Raw genomic sequence first — 25,365 nt, forward strand, 5'->3', positions numbered from 1 at the left:
ACTTCATTCTCACTCACATTTTATTATAAAATTAATATATAAAAGGATTCACATTCCACTAACTTTTTTAACCCACTTTCCATTACATATCTTAAAATCCGCGCCCGGTCAAAGTGTGATAAAATTTGCGGGACGGAGAGAATATATAATATAATTGTTATTTTCTGAAAACAAAATTATTTTTCTTGTTTTGGTTATGAGCAGAAGCAGATGAATGCGCTGATAGTCCATGCGACCCCAACGCGGAGTGCACGAATATTCCCGTGAGTTTTATCTGCAAATGTCGTAATAGCTATCGTGGCGACGGAATGAAAGACGGAAGTGGTTGCACTAAGTTGCCACCATCTACAATTATCAATGTCGCCATAGGTAACATATCCTCACTGACTAATATGATATACGAGTGTGTATATTGGTCTAGTGGTAGAGTAATTAAGTCTGTTCGGATTTGAATCTACCATGACTCGAGCCTTTAAAATTTCCATTCCTAAAAGTGAAATATTTTATTTTCTTGATTTTTATTTTTTTTAATTGTTGTTACATTTGTTTTGCAGGAGTGGGATTTATAATGCTACTGGCAATATGCTTTTATTTATATAAGGCAAAGCAGAAAAGAAACAAGAGAATAGAGAAGAGAAATTCTTCGAACATCTTCTCTTGAAACATCAAACAAACAAAGGCACACTCGAGAGAACCAAACTTTTCCCGGCAAAAGAGTTGGAGAAAGCCACCGATAACTTCAATGCGAGCCGAATTCTCGGACAAGGCACGGTGTACAAAGGAATGTTATCCGACGGTAAGATCGTCGCTATCAAGAAACTGAAGTTGGTCGACAAGGATCAACTTGAGCAGTTGATCAATGAAGTCGTGATACTATCGCAGATAAACCACAGAAACGTTGTTAAATTGTCGGGATGTTGTTTGGCAACCGACGTTCCTCTCCTCGTATACGAGTTCGTCTCTCACGGGACTCTTTTCGATCTCATCCAAGAGCGATGTGTACAGCTTTGGAGTAGTACTTGCCGAGCTTCTGACAGGACGAAGGCCGATATCGTCAGAAGGCGACAGGAATCTAGCGACGCGTTTCCTGGCTTCGTTGGAAGCTGGCGATCTCGAGAGTATTCTCAATGGCCGGGTGTCGGAGGAGGGTGGGAGGGAAGAGGTTAGTAGTGTTGCAAGGCTTGCGGAGAGGTGCTTGAATCACAAGGGGAAAATGAGGCCAAGTATGAGAGAAGTTTCAATAGAGTTGGAAAGTATTAGAATGTCGCAATCGGAAATGCCTTCTGCAAGGGATGAAGAAGGTGTAGAAATTAGTGGCTGTGAAGTTAAGCCAATGATGATTACAGACATAGATTACACGTGGGGTAGTGGTAAAACTGAGATTTCATCTCCATCGGATACACGTAGGCATGCACAAACCGAACTGGACCCGCCGGTTCATAAACCGGAACCGGAACCGACATGGCAGTTTTGAACCGCCGGACAGTTCGGCGGTTCACACGGTCCGGCTCAGGTTCAACGAAATGCGAAACCGGAACCGCCGGTTCAACCAAAATTTAAAAAAATATATATATAAGAAAATCGATAATGATAAAGAATTTGTATAATAATTATTCTCTTAATGTGTATAATGGTATTTATTAGTTAACATACACATAAACTTATACACAAACAAATCGATAATGATAAAGAATTAAAGAATAATACTTTATGTAATTATATTTGTTGTTAAGTTATAATTATATTTATTAGTTAACATACACATAAACTTATAGACGTCCTTAGGGATTGATTGAGTTTATTAAGGTTTTTTTGTAGTAATTACTATTTTTTTAGTGGTGTATTATATGTTGTAATAACAAAATTCACTGTTTGCTTGCTTATTAATTACAGCAATTTGAAGTTATTGATTTTGGTCGATTCGAATTTGTCAAAAGAACTTGAAATTATTGTTGTTACTCAACAAATCAACGTGCGCTAAGTGGATTTATATTTATAACTGGCGTGGGTTGCTAAGTGGACTGCTCAACAACTCCTTCGAATGTGGCTAATTTTTATAATTATAGGAATAGCGCCGTTCCATTTATTCTCTGCCAAAGAACTATGCTAAAGAAACGTATTTAATGGAAATAAAAAGGCATATATACTTTTAAGAGATGGGTTAAAATGAAGATAGCATATTTATTTTGTAGGGACGGGGAATAGTATTTAATGATTTAATAGATTAAGTGGAATGAAACTAATAGTAGAAAATATAATTATAAGTAAGTTCAAAATTTTAAAAGTCATAATTTTTGTCAAAGAGATTAAATGGCTTATTCAACTTGAAACATTTAGAAAACGAATATGAATCAATTAACAGTATTTTCTTTTATTGGTACGGATAACTCCCTACCAAATGAAAACTCATGTTCGACACAATCAATAATCTTGTTTTTTTTGGGATCGTCCACAAAAATGAGTCGCGTTTTGATAAATTCATCTTTCTCTTATGTGGTAAGAGTGAGATTTGTATCTATTATATTTTCTCTCAATCTTTCTTGCTGAACCAATTTTGAATTATAGTACTCCCTTAATTAATTTGTTATTGTCCACTATCAAGACCATATATTATTGGAGGGGGTATTAATTTGGAAACAATAGTCCAGCCTTAATTTGTAACAAATCGACGGCAAATTAATAACACAAATATAATACTGAAATTTTAACTAATAAAATCCTCTTATATAGTTTTATGAGGTTTCTTAGCAGCTAGATAATGTACTACTAGTAGTTAATTATTGGCATGACACCATTCTTCGAGTGTTGGCGTTGCCACTCCGATGTTCTTCATGTCGACAACATTGGCTGAAACATCACATACAATACTACCATTATTTATCACCAATCAATTTCAATAATTCATATGTATATTATAGAAACAAAAATTGCACCACAGTGAATTTCAGATGTGGCAGCAGCAGTTGCATCAACAATTACAGTAACCTCATCATAGTCCAACGATACCGCATCAAACACAGTCTGTCTTACTCAATTTGGAGTTTGAACCCCTATACAATTAATTAAATAGGATTATAGTACTAATTGCTTATGTAAATTTAATCTCCCTAACAATAACAAAAGGAATTTATATTTATATTTAAATTTAAATTACCACATACTACTATCTTGGAGATTCCAGCTCCCTGTAGATATGAGTGAAGGTTTGTGTTATGGAACGCGCTAAATCGGGTCTTTATCAGTTTGTAGTCATGGGATTTGATCTCGAGGCCTTCTACTAGTTCTGCGCCAGAGCTACCCTTTACGACCAATTTTGTTTTATCCGCAGCATAGAAATGTCTGCGGAATAATTCCACGTCTCTCCCAAGGGAATCATGCTCGCGAACAACCTTAGATCATTAATTAAGGCAAAATACATCTTTAGGTCGCTATACTATTTATTTTAATACTTGAGCATAGAAATAAAAATGGCACCCAAATAATAGGAAGATCGCGGTTTCGAGCTAGTTCAACGGCCTTGATAACATTCGGCACAATAGCTTCACCACCTTTCACAGCGGCCGGACTGTACGGCAAGATCAAATCTTTCTACAAAGATGTCAATTTAGAGAGAGAGAGATAAAGGAGCTAAGTTTATAGTACTATTAATTAATTAATTAATAGAATATACATAACTAAGTATGGAAGTATAACTAATTTGAAATGGAAATATGACCTGCATATCAATCACAAGAAGTGCAGTTTGCTTCCACGCCTCTGCCATATCTACAATTGAAGAAATAACTTGTTTAGGAGTTTCTTTTATAGAGAAGGGAAGATGCTAGATTTCGAAATGACAAAAATGGATTGTACTATTCAGTTTGAAAAAGTAGATAGATTTTCTATGTATATTTTGTTTAATTTTATATTAGTATTATTAAGGATAACCGGATATGGTACATGGAAATGTACTGGTACTAATAAGATAACTGGATATGGTACTTGGATAAGAAAGATATATCACACACTTAAAAAAAAATATACTCCCTCAGTCTCTCTAATTTTACCATTTTGGGATGTTCACCAAAATTAGGAGTTCTTTCTATTTTTGTTCCAGCCCACTAATAGAATTCCATTTTAATGAATGAGTTTAGTTTTATTCCGACTTAGGGATTGTCGCATAACCATCATGCGTCTTTGTTAATAAGATGCATAACTGGCATGCGTCTTTAGGTAATGACGCACAACCATTACGCGTCTTAGTCTAATGACACATAACCATTATGCGTCTTTCAGTCGGGATTTAACAAAACGCGGAAGGCAGAAGCAGCGCACAGAATACACTTTCAATTCCTCTCTCGGGTGTAGGCGATTTCCGGCGATTTCAATCGATCTCCAACGTTTTCTCCATAAGTTCCGGTAATTGTTCTTCAATTTAGCTACATTCTTCATTATTCATGTTTATTTTGCTTTCATTTGTTAGTTTTACCCAATTTATTAAATTAGGGCTTGTAGGAAAAATGTCCATAATTGTTGTTTTTAATGTTTTTGATGCAGAAATCATGCAAGTATTTGTGAGTTTGTATTGGGGTGGTAGAGTAGTTCAACTACCACATATGGGTATTGGTTATGAACCACCTCGTGCGAGGAGCTCTATCATATTAAATTCATGTGTTTCCTATTCTGAATTGGTAGCAATGATATGTGATGCGATGAGAATAGATATGAACCAACACACAATTGAATTATTATGGAGACAATGTATAGTCTTTGCTTCCGGTATGAGTTATACATGTTCTGTGATTTGCAATGATGAAAGTGTGATGTTTATGTTCAACAATGCTCAAAATTCAAGTGGATGTATTGAATTATTTGTTGAGTATTCACCTGTGAGGAGTTCAGAAATCCCACCAGTTGTTGATTATGGTATTGGATCATCTGCGAGGGTGGAGCATATGAGCTTTGATCGTAGTATGAATGAGCAGAGAGATGTTATAGGTGTTGCTGATGTTGGTGTTGGAATGAATGATGGGGTAGATGTTGCAGATGATCTTGATGAGCCAACGCCACTATCTGAGACAGAGGCAGACCCCGATCTCAGTGATGGTGATGGTGCTGATGATGTTGATGGTAGTTCTGATGATGAGATAGTAGCATGTAAACCTGTTATGCAAGGTGAACAACCACTTCCGGAATACAATCCTAGGGGTTTAGATTCTTTCGCGAATTACCAAGTCGTCCATCTGGAGTATCTGATGATGTTGTTGATAATGAACACAGCCTTTTGTATTGGGATGAGAAAGTGCCGCATCAGATTGTGTTGGGAACAAAATTTGACTCCAAGCTACATGTGAAGACTGCTATAACTATGTGGAGTTTGTGGAATGAAAAACAGTTTAAGGTCGTCGAGAGCAAATTAAAAATGTGGCATGCCGTATGCAAATTTCCAGCAGGAACGACAACAACAGGGGCAGGAATCATCAGCACCACCGACGCTGAAAAGACAATGGAATGTAAGTGGGAGGTTTCAGTTACACAAAGGTCGCATGACGATATGTGGGAAGTTAGGAAGTGGAAGGATCGACATACTTGTGCAGGCCATAGTGCTAACAGAGATCATGCTAACTTTTCATCTGCAATGATTGCTCTGTTGATTCGACATCATGTGCGATAATGTGCCGATTTCAAGGTCTTCTCAATAATAGCTGATGTTCAAGACAGATTTGGTGCGTTAATCAGTTATAAGAAGGCATGGTATGCAAAGAGAAAGACTATAGAGTTTGTATATGGTGGATGGGAGGAATCATTTAGGCAGTTGCCAAGCTACATGCTTGAACTCCAGTCACAGAATCTGGCCACATAAAGGGGACCTTGCACCCTGTGGTGTCCGGTATAATAAGCCCCCCTAACAAGATCAAAGCATGTATATGTGCCATTTGGATGTATGCATAATCATGCAGCCCATCACCCAAAGGTATCGTTGCTTGGTGGATAAGAGATGTCATTAACAAACCGCCCTGCTTCGTTTCTGTTTCTGCGTCAGGTATCCATCCCAACACATCTCGACACTTGCTGGACCAATCTTCATATCCGTTAGGGTAGTCACGACTAGTGAAAACACGACCGTCTGCTCTCAAACCCCACAGGCTTTGCACATCCTGCAAGGTTACGTTAACTTCTCCAACTGGTAGGTGGAAACAGTGTGTCTCAGGCCTCCAGCGCTCGATCAATGCAGTGATAAGCTCGTTGTCCATCCTCATCGGCCTTTCACATTCCAACACGCCTTTGAAACCCCATACATCAATCCAATACTTCACATTTTCATGTATTTGCACTGCCCAAATCTTACTTTCCATCCGACGAACTCTCAAAACATTTGATGTGCCATTTGCCAACAATGAGGCTGAAATGTGTTCTTTTTGATGAAAGAGTAATGATGGATCCTCAGGTCCATAACATAACTGTTCTTCGGAACTTGAAGATGTCATCTGCTTCAAAATATTCACCCATAATTTTTATGAAAAATATTGTACAACATAACCAAGATTCAATTTTTAACATAAAAACTCAACAATCTAACTAAATTGCAACTTCAATTGAAAAACAGCAAGCTATATTCCAATTTGAAAACAGAATCAAGATTCAAATAGGCAACAAAAGGGGCGCAATTACAAAAACTGAATCACTTACTTCTACCCATTGAATTATATGCATGTGAAATACACAAATAGGCAAAAACACAACAAAAATCGACCAAAAATCCATCAATTTCATCATAAACCCTAATTTTGCTAAATTACGGAAAACCTGCACAAATTAAGCAATAAAGGATGTATGTAGCCAAATTGAAGAACAATTACCGGAATATGTTTGAAAACGATGGAAATTCGCCGAAAATAGCCAGAATTCGTCGAATGAAGTCGACTCTACGAATTCTGCCTGTTTGTTCGCTGCTTCTGCTCTGTGCGAAGCCTTCTGCCTATTTTAAAACTCGAGTCGAAGACGCATATCCCTTATGCGTCATTCTACAAAGACGCATATGCGTTGTGCGTCATTAAGTGAAGACGCATAAGGGTTGTGCGTCATTTAAAAACGTAAAATGTTTGTGCGTCATTATAGAAAGACGCATAAGCTTTGTGCGTCATTAGCCGAAAACGCATAAGAGTTGTGCGTTTCATTAATAACGACGCATAACGGTTATGCGTCACTCACTGAGTCGGAATACAACTAAAACCCTTCATTAAAATGGAATTCTATTAACATGCATTACCAAAAATAGAATTTTTCCCCAAAATTAGACTAAGTCTAAAATTAACTTTTCAACAAATAATAATTCTACACATCATTTAAAATATGGACCACACGATCTACTAACACTCATTTCACTACCTTTTCCCTTACTCTCTCTTATTTTTTTCTATCACTTTCTTATTTTACCAATTATATATTAAAACTCGTGTTATTTACAACCTTGTCTATTTTTGGTGGACGGAGGAAGTATGAAAATTGTCCAATGTATGCATGAAAAAGTTGGGGGGTTTGTCACCAAATGCGGGGATGGTGTTATATAATACATAATTTATGAAATTTAGTGTCACCTAAATTGAAGGATATAGTTCTATATATAAAGGGCTAATAGTTTCCAAAATCATAAAATTTCAGTTGAAATTTGGTATTTTTCTTTAAAACTTGGTTGTTGATATTATAAACTTACATCCTGCATCAAATTTTCTACAATTTCATTTTTTTCCATAAATTTTATTCAACATAACACGTCGGAAAATGTAGGTAATAAACAGGTCAATATAGAAACGGTGTCACTTTTAGTGGTTGTACATATCGTTATTTTGTACGTTACTTGAATTTGAAATATTTTCCCAAATTTTGCCAGAATTCCAAATCGTGGAAATTCACTATATTATATATATATTCATGATTTTTGTGACAAAATTTTAAACTTAACAAAAATACCAAATTTCAATCAAAATTTATAATTTTAAAGAATAATAACCCTTTTATAAATGATGGGTTAGTCATTGACGCCGCAAGACCGTGGGTGCGTATAAAAAAAACTTATTATAATTATCATACAAAAATTAAGATGATTGTGACAATTAACGGTTGTTTAGGCAATGCAGATATTTAAGCATGTTATGTAAAAGTGGATAGATTTGGCATATAGTCTCATTTTTTATTATTATTAAAAAGAAAGGCTTAATCCATTCAAAAATAATGAGCCTTTACAAAAGCTTGAACAAGCAAAAAAATACAAAAGCTTGAACAAAAGTTAAAGCTCCTCCTCAAAAGCAAAGAAACGCTACAAAAACATCATATCAAACAAAGCAAGCCCAAAAGGAACACTCGATAAACCAAAAAACTTGTAGCAAGGTGTCAAACATCCACAACAAAGATGAAAAGCCACAACTCACCAGGTTTATTTCATTTGTGTCCCAACCATCTTCTAACTTTAGGCAGGTCTTCGCATACTTGCTCGGGCGAGTAAGGAAAATTTGGACATCATCCTTTAATCCATAATTCAAGCCTCCAAAGAAATAGTTTTTTCTCTGCATCCCAATTTAGTTTCATCTTTTCGAAGATTATTTTATTGCTAAGCCACCAGATTGACCAAGAGATCACGTAAAAAAAAGCTTTAATTTTTTTTTATCAAATCTCCTAAATGGTGGGTCCATCCATATAATAAAACAAGATATTGGATCTTTGGACCTGCAAAAGGTGAGATTGGCATATAGTCTCTCATAAAAAGTGGAATCAATTCGAACGAAAAGGTTGCATGATAAAGTGCCTCAACAAATTAATTAAGAAACGTACAACAAGTTCAAATATCTACCATCTCAAATAATTAATGTCATGAAACTGAATTACCTTCTTTGCACAATAATACTAGCATTCCATTTTTGTAAAGGAATGTTTAAATCATTATTCATTTTAACCCAAAGTAGTGGATATTTTAGTTACTTTACCGAATGAAAGTGGCAGACAACGAATAAGTAGTGGATATTTTAATTACTTTACCAAATGAAAATGGCAGACAAAGAATTAACCCTAAGAGGTGGATATATTCATATCTTTACCAAATGAAAGTGGCAGACATAAAATCGTGATATATAATTTGGTTTTGGTTTGTTATCTTTTCTATACAATTGGCTTTCCATATATATCTAATCCATTCAGCTTAGGAAAGAAGGATATAAATCATAGAGATGCATATTAAACTGTCTCAACTAATTAAGAAACATGCAGAATTCAAGCTATTATTAAGTTAAAATGGTTATATTATAATTTCCTAGAGATGCTTGTTAAACTGTCTCAACAAATTAGGAAACATGCAGAATTCAAGCTATTATTAAATTAAAATGGTTGTTAATACTCAACAAGACTCACAAACTCAAGATGAAAACCTAATTGCAGAGGCTAATCTATGAAGATGAAGAACAAGAACGAAATTGGGGATTCTTAGAGAAAAAGTAAACTCTCTTATTGAATTGAACTATCAATCTACAATTACAAGAAATCTGCTATATATGAAGCACATATATGCAGTAACAGCTCCCAACAAATTGGAGCTAAGAAAACAACAAACAAGAGCTTCCAAGTGCTCTTTTTGTAACCAACTCATCTTCAAGCCCAACGGCTCTTTCCAGCTTCTTCTCTTTGATTCCTCAAGCTTAGAGCTGAGTGTGAGCTCAATCTCACAATGGTTATATCTTAATTTTACGTGATGGTGCATGGTTATATCTTAATTTTACGGTTCGGAACCGGCGGTTCACGGTTCAAGATTTGCATGAACCTGAACCGGCCCGCCAAGGTTTCCGGCGGTTTCGGTTCCGGTTCAAAAACTACCGGTTCCGGCGACGGTTCAAAACCGGCGGTTTTCGGCGGTTCTATTTTTTTTCTTTATTTATCTATGAAATGTGCATAAATAAAATTCAAAAAATCACGATTGAAATTGCAATTTTATTGAGAGACTACAAGTTACAATTTACAACAATTACAAATCACAAAAACCTTGAAGTCTTTAGTCTAGACTTTTTAAACAAAAAATTAAAATACAACGAGACTACTAGTCTACCAATTACAAAAAAGACTTGAAGTTCTAAACAATAAATTTGTACGTACATATACTCTTGGTCGACGAAGGAGATGTTTCTACATAACTAAATTGATGACACCTTTAGCAATTCAACCTTAAATGTTGAGTTTAGTCTAACAATCAACAATTATAGTAGAATTGTCAAAAGTTTCCCGAATTTAGTAGTGTAGAGAAATCTCCTTCACCGACTAGAGTATATACAAATACAATTATTTAATTGTATATGCATATTTTTAAAGTATAAACAAATGAAAAAAAAAATAAAAGAAAAAAGGACTTGAGCTCAACTTAAATTTAAAATTTAAGTTGGGGTGTCTACGTATCCTCAATGCTCATTTGCATTGAGGAATCAAAGCCCACGTAGTTCTCTTACCTTACTTACCTATTTGGCTTGGCCGGCGGTTGACGGTTGGCCTACGCTTCATCCCCGGTGAATTCTTTTTGTGATGCCTCCTGACGATCATCCCAATTAGGTTCTTAATCTCTGATGGCAGCTTTGCACCAATCATCAAGTAACATCACGGCTTCCATATTTTGCGCGGAGAGCTTACTTCTTGATTCATCCAACATACGTGCTTGATAAGTCGTATTCTTGGCTTTGGTTACTGGTCAGGATAATATGCATAATTGGAATATATCTGCAAAACAGTTGCTAAAGTGTGCAGGGAAGTGTTCTAGTCAGTATGAGAATGTTAGGAGAATTCAGGTGAGAAGGGCGTCAGTATGTTGTTATCCTGACCAGTATGCATGCTAAAAAGGCTCGAGATGGAGAAGAAGGATAGCTGGGAAGATTAGCCGCAAGCAAGGGGGCAAAAGAGTCATTTCATGTTTGAAGTCTACCCTAAAAATCAAGGGAGGCCTCCCTATAAAAGGAAGCCACTTGGAGAGAGAATTATCATCATAGTTCATGAACTCCTACGCTTAGTTAGCAATATCTCTTCGGTATCCTTCAGCATTATCCTTCATATTCTCGTTCCTCGCCGACAGCCATGGTCACCTGAAGCTCATCAGTTCGCCGGAGTTCCCCATCCTCTCATTCCAGTCAGCGTGTTTCGTAGTGTTTACAGTCTCATCGCCCGGAGTGGCAAAACAATCTTTACTTGTTTTCTTAGTTAATCGCTCTTTATTTTCTTACGTTGGATCTGTTGCATTTTCGATACTTGCTTACTTTGAAGTCTTAGTTGTGATCCAAACGTTTTTATGCTATGAAGTTGTTTTCGTGCACTGGTCCCTGTTTGATTCTATTTCTTTCTGCCTAGATAGCTTAGATCTAACTGCTTCGGTATTTTCAAGTGTTGCGAGCATGTTTTCATTTCCGAATTGATAGATCTGAGTTCATGAGTTTATTTTGCTGTTAGATTCTAGATCTGAATGGTTAAGTGGGAAAGCCTAGTTTACGTGATTTCTGTCACCTTGCATGTCACCCAGTAAGCTTAATTTCAGTTTCGATAGTTAATCTTTAGATTTGGAGTTTTAATCATAGATCTGTTCTTGTGAAGTTGTTAATCTGCATTTCTCGTTCATGGAATCTGAGTTGTTTGATTTGTGTTCATACTTGTTGAAGAAGACAACGTCCACATCCAAGTTTGGGACCACTTTTACTTTTTAGTTATTTTTGCTTTTGTCCTTTACTTTTCTTTACTTTTCGGCTGGTACCCTATAGATCTGTCAGCCTAGTCACCTAACTACCACTTATTCTCTGATTTTCCGTTTAGCTTTTTATAGTAATCCCGTACCTTACACATATTTTCAGAGACATAAAGTCCCCTACTCTCACGCACACAGCTACTTATCAAACGTCTCTCACACCTCCTAATCAGTAGAGTAACATCTTAACTTCCAGCCTAGATAAAGTCTCAACCCAAAGAGTGGTAGCTAACCAAACCTCTCCAGAATTTCACCACAATTCCCAAAGCGCATTCATCTCTGTGGGATTCGACCCTTACGTCCACTATACTAGTCAGTAGAAGTGGGTTGAGGAATTATTGATACCAGGTTCAGGCATAGCTGGGGTTCCATCCTGATCAGTAGGATACATCCTGTGCTCGATACGACACCTGACACAAACCTGCTCTTTCAGTGCTCCAACACTGAAAGCGGACTCGACAGCGACAGTGGAAGTCGGAACCGAAAAAATCTTCTTGGCCATTGATGCAAGTACGGGAAAATCTTTATCGTGTGTTCCCCACCAATCGAGGACGTCGATTTGGGCGGGAGTAGGACCTTCATCACTAAAGGAAAATAGTGAATCGTAATATAAATCCAACTCACTCATCATACCTGAGGTCGACCTCCCGCCGGTGCTGTAGGCATATAGGTCGGATAATTGGGATTGCGCGTCGGGATCATCATAAACATTTTGAAATGCGAAGGTATGTTGTTGAGGAGGGGGTCTTCTGACTTGGTGGGTACTATTATACTTGGTTTCATTTTCAGTGTAGAGAGCATGCAAGTTATACTCGAAGGTTTGTTGGACAATTGTTCGGTTCAGGAGGTTTATTTGAAATGTTCCTGAGAGGTCTACTCCGAATTCGTCACTGGTATCCGATTGCAATGCTTGAAGTGGACAATGATCAATAGAACTCAAATTGTTATAATAAAAGTCTAAAATCCTGGTTGTACCGACTAATTTCCATTTTGGATCCAAGACCTTTGAAATCAAAAACACCGTTGGAATCTCACAGAAATACTTAAGCCATTTGTCAATCATATAATATAAAACACACATCAATTCATGAGAAGAAGCCGCATTTTTCATCGCAGTTTTAAAAGCAAGTGATATATACATGCAATGCTCTAAAACACGAACAACAGTGCAATAATAAACACCCGATTATTCAATAGTCACATTTTTTAAACATTTGAACAATTTAAATAAACTCATGCTTTGTTCCCAACAATTATGCGACAGATATAAATCACGAAAGGGATAAGTTCTAAAAAAATCACACAACTCATCTCTATGCCCCAAAGTAGAATTCAGACAATCATATATCAAATTTCATCTATGAGACACATCCATAATAAAATTCGTATACCTTACCTTCTTTTGATGACAATACTTCTTCCAAGCTTTGACAATGGGCGGCTTTTGATGGATCACTCTAACTCCAGTTCTAATAGGACTGATATGCTTTTGCCATAAATCAAGTGCATCATGTACACATAAATTCAAAATATGACATATGCATCTTTGTTGAAAATACTTACCGTTAATAACCGGACCACAAGCCGCAATCAAGTCACTAATAATTGCAGTGTTAGCAGTTGCATTATCAAAACAACAGAAAATATTTTGTTGCATAATTGAAATTCATTCAAAACTTGAATAATTAAAGAAGCAATTTCGGGTGCAGTGTGTGGTGTGGGAAATTCTCTAAAACCAATTACACGCTTGTTCAAAGACCAGCTATTGTCCACAAAATGAACCGTAATGCCCATGTATGAATGTCTGTTAAAACAATCAGTCCATACATCTGAGCAAATGTTCACTTTGTGTCCCAAGTTAAGTAGATAACGTGCTAACTCAATCTTTTTCTCCAAACATTGTCGAACGGTAGATCGTTGAACGGTCATTCGACTTATTTTTTTTACCGCTACGTTAAAAGCACTTTGCATAGTAACCTCATATCCTTTGTCATCATAAACATTAAAAGGAAAATGCTTCATTGCAGCCCGTCTAGTCATAGTTTCGTTAACATTTTGGGATCTAATTTAAAAAGAGGCGCACCTGATTGAGACGAACCTGAGCCACCGGGCTGGAAGTTTAGTTGGGTTTGGGTATCGGTAGTGCCACATTCTACCGGATGCTTTGTTGTCAAATGACGACGGAGGGTGCCATATCCTCTACCGCTCCCAAATTTGTAGACTTTCGGACAATAGTTACAGTATGCACGAAACTCCGATGTCTCTTCTTGAGAGGTCGGATCATCAGGACTTGGAATTACCACCGGGACCTTCTTGTAATGTTTAACAAAAATATCATATTTCAATGTTTTTTTAGTGGGTGGAGGGGGAGAGGGCATGTCCTCATTTCCGCCAGTTAGACCCATCATCATTGTTATTGTCCGACGATATAGCCATGTCGTACTCGTCACCTTCATTGTCACTGCCACCCCCAACTTGAAGCGTTTGAGTGAGTAATATGGCAGTCCTATGATCATCTTCAATCTATAAATATTATATAAGTAGAAGGTATGAATTAGGAACACAAACAAAAAATAAATATAAAACTCATTATTATGAAATTATGAATGCTAAAAATAAAATAAGAACTTACTTGCAAACGTTCAGCCTCCCGTCGCGAAACCTCATCCAAAACTTCTCGACTACTAGGTCGTCGTCGTCGAGATCTTTGAGAACGAGTAGTTTGATCTTGGGCAATTCCTTTACCCCGATCACCGCCACGAGAAGAAGACATATTGCAAAGTGAAAGTAATATAGAATATGGATTATGGAGTATGGAATGGTAAGCAAATAAGAACTTAAGTAGTGAAAGAGAGCACAATCACAACAATAAAGTAGTAAACAACTTGAGCAAATTAGAGAGAATGGAGAAAGAGAATAGAGAAATTGAGATTGAGAATAGAAATCCTTGTTATCACAAGAATATGGTGAGTAAAATGATGAGGAAGTGGGGTATTTATATGAAAAAAATTGGAAGATATTAAAAAAAATATTCAAATTTCAAATTTCGGCCTATTTACCGCCTGAATCGGCGGTTTTGGACTGAACCGGCGGTTCAGTCCACGGTTTCTGACCAAAACCGGCGGTTTCTGCCCGGTTTTCAGGCCTATACACTACCATCTATACCCTGCCACCTGAAAAAGTACCTGAACCGTCAGAAACCGGCGGTTTAAACCGACGGTTTCTGGCGCAAACCGCCGATTTCTGACGCAAACCGCCGATTTTTCTGCACACCTAGCCTAAAAAGCCTGAAAACCTATGACCCTAGCCGGAATCCTACCGTTGGAACCGTTGAACCGCCGGTTTGAACCGACGAACCGCCAGTTACGGTTCCTAATATTCCTGAACCTGAACCGGTCCGCTTGAACCGCCAAACTGTCTGCCGGTTCGAACCGCCGCAGCCGGTTCTGGTTCATGAACCAACGGTTCCGAACCGCCGGTTCGGTTCGGTTTGTGCATGCCTGTTTTTAACTTTTAAAATTTCAAAATTATTTATTGACCTATGAAACACACATTTACAACTTGAGATTATAAAATTAAGAGCATCAACAATAGGAAGGACTTCCCCACGGACTAGCACTAGGACATCTCAAAAACACCTTCTACCACGTCACTAGGACTTCCCACCCCACTGCACAATAGTGGACAACCACTAGGACTAGCCGACGCCCTAGCCAATAAAATAAATTTAAAAATATGATTATTTCATTTTAATTGTTGGTGTTTATCAAATATACAAAAAAATGAAGTGCAGTGAGTTGTAAATACTGAGTATAAATAAAAAAAAGGTAAAAATTTTTTTTTAAAAAAATGGGTCATCCTACCTCTTGTCCGTCGCCTGCCCACAAGAGCGGACGAGCGCACGGACAAGGAGGCGAACATCCGCCTTATCTGATGGATGACCTCTCGTCCTCCTGGGACGTCCGTCACCCGCTCGCCGCCCACAATAGTGGACCAGCACAAGAACTAGTGGCTAGTCCTCTATTGTGGATGCTCTAAGTAATGTCATGAACGCGCCATAAATACTTTATTAACATAGTTTCTTAAGTATTATTTTTATGGAAGTAGTAGTAGTTTAACGTTTTATTAATATAGGAATAGATATTATCTAATAAATTTTGTTTTTTTTATTACAGTTATGTATCAATATTTTGAAAAAGAAAACAAACGTGGAATGATTCAATTTTGAATGCTCTAAATAATAAGGGCGTGTTCACTTTATCATTTAAGAATTCTTGAGATATGAATCTGGACAGATTTATTGTGGTGTGACCGACAGAAATGAAAATTAATTACGGTGTTCACCTTTAAAGTTTTATTTCCGTCATGGAACCTAAAATGACAAAAAACACCTCCATACAATATCAAATTTTCAATCTTTTGTAAATCGGACACACACCACACCACCATTTTTTCTTGTGCAAATCGGACAAAAGAACTTGTTCACCCCTCCATCAAGAAGAAGAACCATTACTACCAAGCTCGTGAGCATGGAGATGGAGTTGTGGAAATGAGCGACCTGGCTGTAGCTCAAGCCATTGCCGTTGGCGGTGGTGGTGGCAGCAGAGATGGAGCTCAACGACCAGCTCTCCAAGCACACCACTCTCTTCGCCCTCTCCCTCTGCTTCACCCCCGAAGTGAAAACAAGACAAAGACCTTCTGCCTCAAGAACCCCACCACTACTATTCCCACTATCTCCAGAAATCCGGGTCGACCCGTCTGTAATTGACCTTCAATGAAGACGGAAAATTTATGAAATTCACTGAGAGGAGCTATGATACGATGTTGATCGTATCGGAAGCTTGGATGGCGGCAAGAGAGCTCGGCGACAAGAGCAGACTGCGTGCGGAGAGTTCCTCCGTCAAGCAGTAAACTTGAGTTTGATAAAAAGAAAGAAAGAAAATGGAAATTTTGGAGTAAACTTCTCATAAATTATTGATAGTTGAAAAGTTACCCTTTTTATATCTAAGACCCTAGGGAGGTTCGACCTCCTATCTCTCGGGAAAAAACCACAAAGAAAACCCGAGATAGAGCTTATAAGGCCATCCGCAATGGGCGGACGATGGCACGCCCGATGGGGCGCATCGTCCGCACCATTCATCGTCCGCCCCCACTGTGGGTGTGTGGCATAGGCCGCGGACGATAGTCGTGGCCTATGCTTCGGGCGCGACTTAAACCGCGGACGATGGCCATCGTCCGCTCCATTGCGGACGTCGCGGACGATGGTCGCGGACGATGGCCATCGTCCGCGACATCGTCCGCCCCATTGTGAAGGCCGCGGACGATGGCACGCGGTTTCGTTTTTTATAAATAGCGTTCATTTGTAACATTTCATTTCACACGATTTCATCTTCGAAACTTACATTTACATAATTACTACGAAATGGATTCAAGCCCCAATAGCCCTACGTTTAGCGGAGAGGCGCATTGGCCGGGTACAGAACCCGGCGATTATCGTTCGTTCGGCGACAACACCCATTACGATCCCGATTTCAGTACGGAATCGTATGGGTTGTCTGATATGGAGCCGTCGCCGCACCGCCCAACCGCATCGACCGATCCCGCCCCCGCAGCGACCGGTGCCGCTAAGGGGAAGGCGAAGCGGAACCGGCAGCGGGCGCAGAAGTTGCCTCCTCTCGGTGACTGCGATGAGTACGCCCCCGGCCGTACGAACTACACCGGCGACGAAACTCTCACTTTGGCCCGATGTTGGGTAGATATATCGGAAGATCCGATATTCGCCAACAACCAGAGACAGACCGCGTACTGGGAGCGCATCGCGGACCTCTACAATTCGGTCAAGCCGCCGACCGCGTACAAGCGCAAACGTGAGCAACTCCGCAAGCACTGAGATCAAATCAAGAAGCAAGTGAACTTGTACTCGGCGGAGTTCGAGAAGTGCGCGCGATCACAGGGGAGCGGTGAGAGCGTGCACGACGTGCGCTCTAAACCGATGTTGTCGTACCGGTCGATGTTCGGCGAGTTCAAGCACGATGCCATCTGGGCGCTCTTGAGGGAGAAGCAGAAGTTCCAAGGTGGAATTCTGCACACTGGTGCGCCGAAGAGGACGAAGGTCACCGAAGCTGGTGACTACACGAGCAGCGGCAGCGGCACTAACCCGGTTGACCTCAACCGGACGTACGTGGATGAAGGGAGTTCCGGCACACCTGTGTCCTCCCGGCGTCCTCCCGGCATCAAGGCTGCGAAGGCCAAGGGAAAGGCGACCGCGACGTCATCGTCGACCGCTGCAACCCCTGATCCGGACCCGGATGAGCTCCCGACGCAGACGTCCACCGCGTTTGCGTCGTTAGCTACAGCGTCGATGGCAAGGACGATGTTGCAGACGCACAAGGCCCTCAAGAAGTGCACCGACCCTGAACAAGCCGAGTATCTCCGCGCATTACTCGATGAGTTGCGTAGGAAGTTGGGAATTGGCCCGACTTAGTTTTTTTCTTTTTTTAGTTGAATGGTGTAATTTTTTTTTTATTAAAACTTCGCCGCTTGTTATTTAGTCGTTTTTTTTACTCGTTACGTGTTATTTGAAAACAGTTAAATTAATTAAACAAAACAACAAAATGATGATGTGGCGCGTCATAGGGCGCGCCTTAGGGCGCCCCACTGCAGGTGGAGAAGGAGGAGGATAAAAATGCTGACGTGGCGCGCCATAGGGCGCCCCACTGCTGATGGTCTAATTACGCTTGACTCCTTACACTATTACATTATATGAAATAACCAAAATAACTAAGAAACTAACAATCAACATAGTCTTTGAAATGGGCTGGGGGTCTTCTTATGCGCTGAGAGGAAACATCATCTCTGCAGTCTTCATCATCTGTATCCCCTGCCTGTGTCTGCTGGACTGAAGTAGAGGGGTTCGTATCAAGCTATGGTGGACTCTATTTACCTGTGAGTGGGGGTAGAGAGAAGAAGCCTCTTGCTGCGTGAAGAAGAGAGGATTGGGGAAGTTTGCGTGAACGATGTGAATTTTGGAGGGGTATAGGCGTAAATTTCTGGGTCCGAATATCCAGGCAGAAACAAATACCACCAAAATAGCAAGAATTAATTTGTGCACATTCCTTACCTCAACAGTGTGGGCCCTGGCTGCACACAAATTAATCTTGCTCCTTGAACACCATTAATTGACCATAATTAAAGCTATTTCTTGCTATATCTAGGAACCTGAACGGGTCCTAAGGCCATCCACAACGCTGTTCCCCCACCGTTCCTAAACCGTTCTTTAAACTACTATTTGCGGGCCCCACTGTACTTTTTTACCCAATTCCTTAACTAAGGAACGAAACCTGCAACCCTCCGTTTCTTATCCGTTTCTTATCCGTTCCTTAACCGTTCCTTAAATTACTATTCATTCAATTTCATTTTTTATTTTTATTTCCAACTCAATTCAATTAAAACAAACACACTTCATTAAAATTAAAATAACATTACAACTTAAAATTCAAAAAAATAGAAAAAGACATAATTAAAATCCTAAAAAAATAAAAAAATGACATAATTTAAAATACAATTTTACAGAGACAACCAAGAATAAGTTTGTCCCACATCGAAAGTGGAACATAAAACATTCAAGGATGTCTCTATAAAATAGAGATAACCAAGAATGAGTTTGTCCCACATCGAAAGTGGAACATAAAACATTTAAGGATGTCTCTATAAAATAGAGATAACCAAGAATGAGTTTGTCCCACATCGAAAGTGGAACATAAAACATTCAAGGATGTCTCTATAAAATAGAGATAACCAAGAATGAGTTTGTCCCACATCGAAAGTGGAACATGAAACATTCAAGGATGTCTCTATAAAAGAGAGACAACCAAGAATGAGTATCATAAATTCGCAAGCCCATCAAATATATATGGGCTAATACGAATTTCTAGTATTCATTTATTTGTAAAAATTGTTTTTAAATATAAAAAATAATTTTTATAAATAAAAAATATTTTTTTAAAAATTCATTTTTTTTTTAAATGAATTTATTGCGTCAGCGTGACGACGCCCACTCGCGGGCCGGCGAGTGGGCGTCACGCACGACGCAGGGCGAGCCACGTCGCCAAAGCGCGTGGCGGCACGGACCGTGCCGCGGGTCGTGCCGTCGGCACCCGGCACGGCTTGGGAACGACACGGAGACGGAACGCACCTCCGCAATGCGTCGCGCGCCGGTTCCGTTCCGCCGGCACGAAACGGGGAACGCGGGCGGCCCGCGTTGCGGGTGCTCTAAGTATATCCATGAGAATAAATTAATACCAATTGAAATCTATCGGGATTCGGGAGTTCATATTTGTCGTTTTTAAAAAAAATGGAAAAAAGAAGAAAAAGAAAACAATGAGACGCATGAAAAGTGAGTGGCATCCTATTCACGACTCCTGTGTTGAGTTTGCTCTGTGGAGCAGAAATTTATTTTTCAATTCTGATTATCACTCGCCTCGCTCAGTAAAGATCATACTTCACCCCAATCGCTTCACAAAATAACCTAATTCAGCTTCGGACTTTGTTGCAGTTAATTTCGAATTATGGCTTTCAATAATTTATTCAGCGTTGCAGCGCAACCGTCTTTAGCAAGGTGAATCTAATCCAACCAGGAATTAATAAATTTTATTAAATTCATATTGATTGGCATGATTGTATGAGACTCCTTTCCCATTGATTGGAATGGAATTTAGGTCAAGTTGATGTTTTTTTATGAATTTAGAATGTCCATTGATGATTTTCTGGTTAACTCTAGGATACCTATGTTGAGAATTGATCAGTCTCCAGTGGAAATGTGTGGCTTAATTAAGCAGAATCAGGGTTTGATTGTTAAAGGCTTTGTTCATAGTCGGCCTTCGAAGCTGTTCTGTAGTGCTGCTAGTTTGGAGGAGGAATTTTGTGCAATTCAATCCAATAATTTCCCCAATGGTGAGGAATCCGATGTCCAGCCTTTGCCGGAGGAGACGGTTCCTAGTAGCGATGAGGTGCCGCATCTTATTTAGGTTTAAATCAAATGTGAACATCTTATCTTATTAGTGTTGGTAATTTTATGGACTAGCAGTAGCAGATAAAGATATTGTTCATTTACAGTTGAAGGCATTACTTGCTGATTCTCAAAGAGCAACACTAGTCAAGAAACTGAGCGAAGCAAATCAACACAATCGGTTTCTGAAACGCCAGGTTTTTTTTTTATCAGCGAATTCTGTATTAATCGATTGAGCTACGGTATGCTAAGATCAGTTGAAAGAATGCAAGAGATGGCATAATTATATCATGCATAATTGTTAGTATTTTTGATCCCCGTGGTTTATGTAGTTACAAGTTAAGGAAGATGAACTACTTGACTTCAAGGCTGAACTTGCAGTCATGGAGTTTGAGGTTCAGGTATGACTTTGGCATCAGCATCAAAAACTTGTTACCTCCGAGGACCATCGTGTGGCCCATATTATTCAATCTACTTGTAGGCTCTGCTTGGTTTGGCTGAAGAAATCGCTAATTATGATATTCCAGTTGGATCAAGAAAGATTAATGGGAAATACATTCAATCGCACCTCCTCTTGAAACTGGAAGGTAAAGCTAGTTAAGCTTGCCTTTGTTGAATCGAATCAGTACCTCCGAACTGAACTCAATGATCTAGCTCTGTTTTTCTTTCCATAAAGAAAATACTACAATTAAATGTTTCAAAACCAAAATTTCCAAGTATAATGAACTTTAAATAAAGGAGACTGGCGCACATGAGAGCCATAGGACTATATGGTGATACATATATCTATAGACTGTATCTTTCTGTACATTTTCTAATTATATAATGTTTCCCATGGTAAAAGCTGTACAAAAAAGGTTGGCAGAACAGATCAAGGATGTGGATGCTGCGCAGCCTCAAGAGGTTCATTTAATTTGGCATGGTGTGGCAGAGGTAATTAACAAATGTCCTTACTTGATAAAACCTGTTTATTTGAATAGGAAACGTGTATTATGACCCTATTGATTGTGTTATTGCTATCAGGAAAATTAGGATGTTAAAATAGTACTTGTTCCTGTGATCATTAATCCTGGATAGGAAAAGTTACACCATGAAGTTATCTTAATATATATCAGCTTTCGAATTTCTTTGAGCATCGAGCATGCATGGAAGTACCTTAGTGGATTTAAAGTTTGATTACAGAGTTAAGGCTGACCAAGGTACAGAATTCTCTAGCAAATGTTGACGATCGATCATTGACCTCTCAGACCAACAACCTGGGACTCACAAAGTTTTACCTGCTTCAGACAAAGGAAGCATTAGCTTCTTACAGTTCAAGAAACACAAAAAATATATTCCACACAATTCGATGAGTATGTATGTTTCAAGGTTTGATACGTACAAACCATAAACATTACACTACAGTCCACAAGTGTGTTGATAGGTATACATAACTAAAGGAAAGCTATAGCCTATAGTTTTAAGAGATCTACTCATCCTTAGAAGCATTCAGAATTTCGATTTATTAAAGATTGCTGGAAAGTCTCTTGCAGCTATTTTATCTTCCCTACATTGTTGCTTGAACACTAGTAAAGAACATCCAAGACATTGATGAATTGATAGCTGTTGATATGAATTGATAGCTGTTGATATGAATACGGGCGTTAGTACTTTATTACAGAACTCTGGAGTTTACTCCACGGTTGGATGTCAGATACCATCTAATAAAAAGTCGTGTTTATTTGATATTACATGATGTATCTTGGCTTCAGAGCGTGCAAGTGATGGGATCCTTCGATGGCTGGAGTCAAGGGGAACATTTGTCACCAGAGTATACAGGTTCATATACAAAATTCTCAGCCACATTGATGCTAAGACCTGGAAGGTACTACAAGACAACACTGCTAATCATTAAGCAATAATTGCTTTTGTGTTCTCGTCTCTAAATTTGTCAATATTTGAAGATATGAAATCAAGTTCCTGGTGGATGGTGAATGGAAACTGTCGGCTGATTTCCCCACTGCTGGTGAGGGGATGATGCAGAACAATTTGCTGGTTGTCGAATAACTGCGGTGTGTGCTGGATCTCCATTTAGGTGTTTCTTAGTATCCCATGAAGTGAATTCTGTAGTGAAATTCTATTTTTGTGTTGAATAGAGACGTTAAGACGCTCTCGTTTATGCTGATATTTGAGGCTAAGTTTTGCTGATATATGAAGTTTATTCTCTCTTGAAAGAGGAGGGTTTACAAGAAAATTGGATTATGTAATTTTGTCATGTTAGCTTTAATATACCTTATTGAAAATTAACACTCTTTTTTGTTTTTATTAGTGGGTTATGTACTTTGTTTAATTTTCAACTATATCCTTGGGCTTAGATAAATTCCAGTCATTCTGGGCCATAAAAGGCCTGTTAGAATGAAAATATAGGCTTTCTGCAAGCCTAAAGTTTTGGAGAACTTCAACAAGATTTCTTCCAAATAAAAAAATATATATATGTGAAGTTAGCTCATTCTAAACTAACTCCTTCAAACGAGTTTGAATTTTCAATCAAAAACTAAAGAGCTCCTGAACAAGAGCATAAAATGTTTATCAAATTGAAGAATCCCGAATAAGTAAAAGTATAAACTATTTGTCAGAAAAATTCAAAATGAAAAAAAATAGATAACTAAATAATAAAGTAGAAATATTTCCTTATTTGTGTGTTAATCCCTCTATAAATCAAGCAAGCTATAGCTTTAGCTTCATTATCATTCTTTCAGTTTCAGTATTTATTTTCCACATCTCAATTGACAATTCATAGTCTTGGATAAAATATGGAATTGGATTATTGGATATGGATCGTGTGGTGGAAGAGGGAAAAGCGTGTTACTATCACTTCCATATATATCAAATAAAAGCGTGGCTTGTCATCTTATTGCTCATCTCACCACTCACCCAATCGTATGAAAATGATGGACCATATATGCAAACAATTTTGCAAATTCTTGATAATGACTTATTTTTACAATTAATAAAATCATATTATTCGATGGGTGATAGAAGGACCATTCGATATTAAAAAGCATACATGTTACACACTTTTATAAAATAGAGGAAATTACAGAGAAAAATGTTAAAAGAATGCACATTTCTTATTTTGTCCGCATGCATAAACACAATGATTAATGAATTTATTCGACTCCATTTTCTAGCCCCACACATTATGTGGGCATTTTAGGTTACACTATCACAACGGAAAAATAAAAATAGGCTAGTAGTTTTTTGTTAAATGAGTTTGCTTTATTTAGACTAAGTTAAAAACCTAGTTCTAAAACTTTTCCAATGAATATAATCTTTTCATCTCTAAGTAACTATTATATTTCATTTTGGGATATTTCATTCAAACTAATACTACATTTCTAAATTAAAAACCGTGCCATTCTCTCTATTTTATTTTTTTATTTTAGTTTAATTATTCATTTTTAACTTAATATAATAAATAATAAGGAGTATTATATAAAATTTTCAATTTTGTGACAAAAAAACATAATTTGCTTTGAATGAGACAGTGTAGTGTTAATTTTATTGTAGTCGGTAAGTAAGAGAGAGATAGAAAAAGTAATTGAACTATTTCTATGATAAAGTAAAAGAGCAAGGCGAAAATGTTTCCATAAAAGAATATGAACTATTTCTATGAGATAGACGAAAAAGGAAATTCGGTCTATTTCTATGGGACGGATGGAGTATAAAATTAATATATAAAAATTGGTGCATTATCTTTTTCCACTCACTTTCCTTCATATTTCTTAAAACTCATGTCAAACTCAAATGAGACTCCTGATGTCGAACGAATGGAGTATTAATTTACTAAGACCTCATTTTTAAGCAAATAACAATAAAGACTTATCTCTTAACTTGTAAGATTCTTTTGGCGCTCTACCACACAAACGTTTGTTAGTTTCTCATGGTATGAATACTTCCGTCAAACATTACAACCTTTATGCGGTAGGTATCCGTATTATTTTCTTTTTGCAAGAAATCGACTAATTAATTAGTCACCTACTGTGATGAGTTGTATCACGACCAATATACAATGCTATAAATCGAGACTAATTTGCTCTAAGACTTAAATATTAGGTATTTAATGAATAATCAAAGATAATATGATAATATTAATTCTTCTTACACCGGATTTAAGCTAAAGTTCAGAGTTCGCCATATATACCACATTTAAACTCAATGTTCCGGTACATTTTTTTTTATTTAGAACCATTTTTAACATTGACATATTGATAGTATAAAACTATTGTACGGATTATTTTAGAGGTATGCTGATAAACTATTAAAAAACAAAAAATGGCACATGTAGATTAGGACCATTAACCTTGTTGTCGGAGGAATACATGAAGCAATCCAAAGAATGATGCAAATTTAAAGAAAAAAGACACACCATATATAAAACAAGACTTGGTATAAAACTCCAAGATGTAGCCATTTTGAATGGTGTCAATGCGTGGGTCATATAATATTCAAGTGGCGATGATGCTGAAACACCTCCTCGTCAGCATCAAATTCAATCTCTGCGATTGTTGTATTTTCATATTTTTCACAAAATAAACGAGGTAGGTCACATATTAGATTTGACAAATTTGTCACGAGGGTT

The 25,365-nt window shown here is 37.9% G+C and overlaps 3 protein-coding genes across 10 annotated transcripts; 1 reads left to right on the forward strand and 2 right to left on the reverse strand.

Moving 5' to 3' along the window:
* Positions 1 to 2,676: 2,676 nt before the first annotated feature.
* LOC121782983 (probable inactive nicotinamidase At3g16190) lies at positions 2,677 to 3,869 on the reverse strand. 8 transcript variants are annotated; one of them, XR_006046501.1, is made up of 5 exons: positions 3,716 to 3,869; positions 3,475 to 3,588; positions 3,162 to 3,389; positions 2,934 to 3,050; positions 2,677 to 2,847 (listed from the first exon to the last, which is right to left on the reverse strand). XR_006046501.1 is itself a non-coding variant. In XM_042181002.1 (4 exons), exons 1-4 carry the CDS (start codon positions 3,761 to 3,763, stop codon positions 2,830 to 2,832), a joined length of 408 nt encoding a protein of 135 aa, XP_042036936.1. In that variant the 5' UTR covers positions 3,764 to 3,869; the 3' UTR covers positions 2,677 to 2,829. The 8 variants fall into 8 exon arrangements, 4 of the variants coding, with proteins under 4 accessions (XP_042036936.1, XP_042036933.1, XP_042036935.1 ...); XR_006046500.1 differs by having other exon boundaries at positions 3,155 to 3,389; positions 3,716 to 3,868; XR_006046503.1 differs by having other exon boundaries at positions 3,155 to 3,389; positions 3,475 to 3,584; positions 3,716 to 3,759.
* A 1,917-nt stretch (positions 3,870 to 5,786) lies between these two features.
* On the reverse strand, positions 5,787 to 6,467 carry LOC121782741 (protein MAIN-LIKE 2-like). Its single transcript, XM_042180689.1, has one exon. The coding sequence runs from the start codon at positions 6,465 to 6,467 to the stop codon at positions 5,787 to 5,789; it is 681 nt and encodes a 226-aa protein (XP_042036623.1).
* A 13,607-nt stretch (positions 6,468 to 20,074) lies between these two features.
* On the forward strand, positions 20,075 to 23,048 carry LOC121780696 (protein PTST, chloroplastic-like). Its single transcript, XM_042178325.1, has 9 exons — positions 20,075 to 20,132; positions 20,292 to 20,354; positions 20,517 to 20,745; positions 20,852 to 20,941; positions 21,077 to 21,145; positions 21,226 to 21,331; positions 21,589 to 21,677; positions 22,496 to 22,608; positions 22,688 to 23,048. The coding sequence occupies exons 2-9, from the start codon at positions 20,305 to 20,307 to the stop codon at positions 22,788 to 22,790; spliced, it is 849 nt and encodes a 282-aa protein (XP_042034259.1). The 5' UTR covers positions 20,075 to 20,132; positions 20,292 to 20,304; the 3' UTR covers positions 22,791 to 23,048.
* The last annotated feature ends 2,317 nt before the right edge of the window (positions 23,049 to 25,365 follow it).

The sequence above is a fragment of the Salvia splendens genome, chromosome 20 (assembly GCF_004379255.2).
Source record: "Salvia splendens isolate huo1 chromosome 20, SspV2, whole genome shotgun sequence".
NCBI classification, from domain to species: Eukaryota; Viridiplantae; Streptophyta; class Magnoliopsida; order Lamiales; family Lamiaceae; genus Salvia; species Salvia splendens.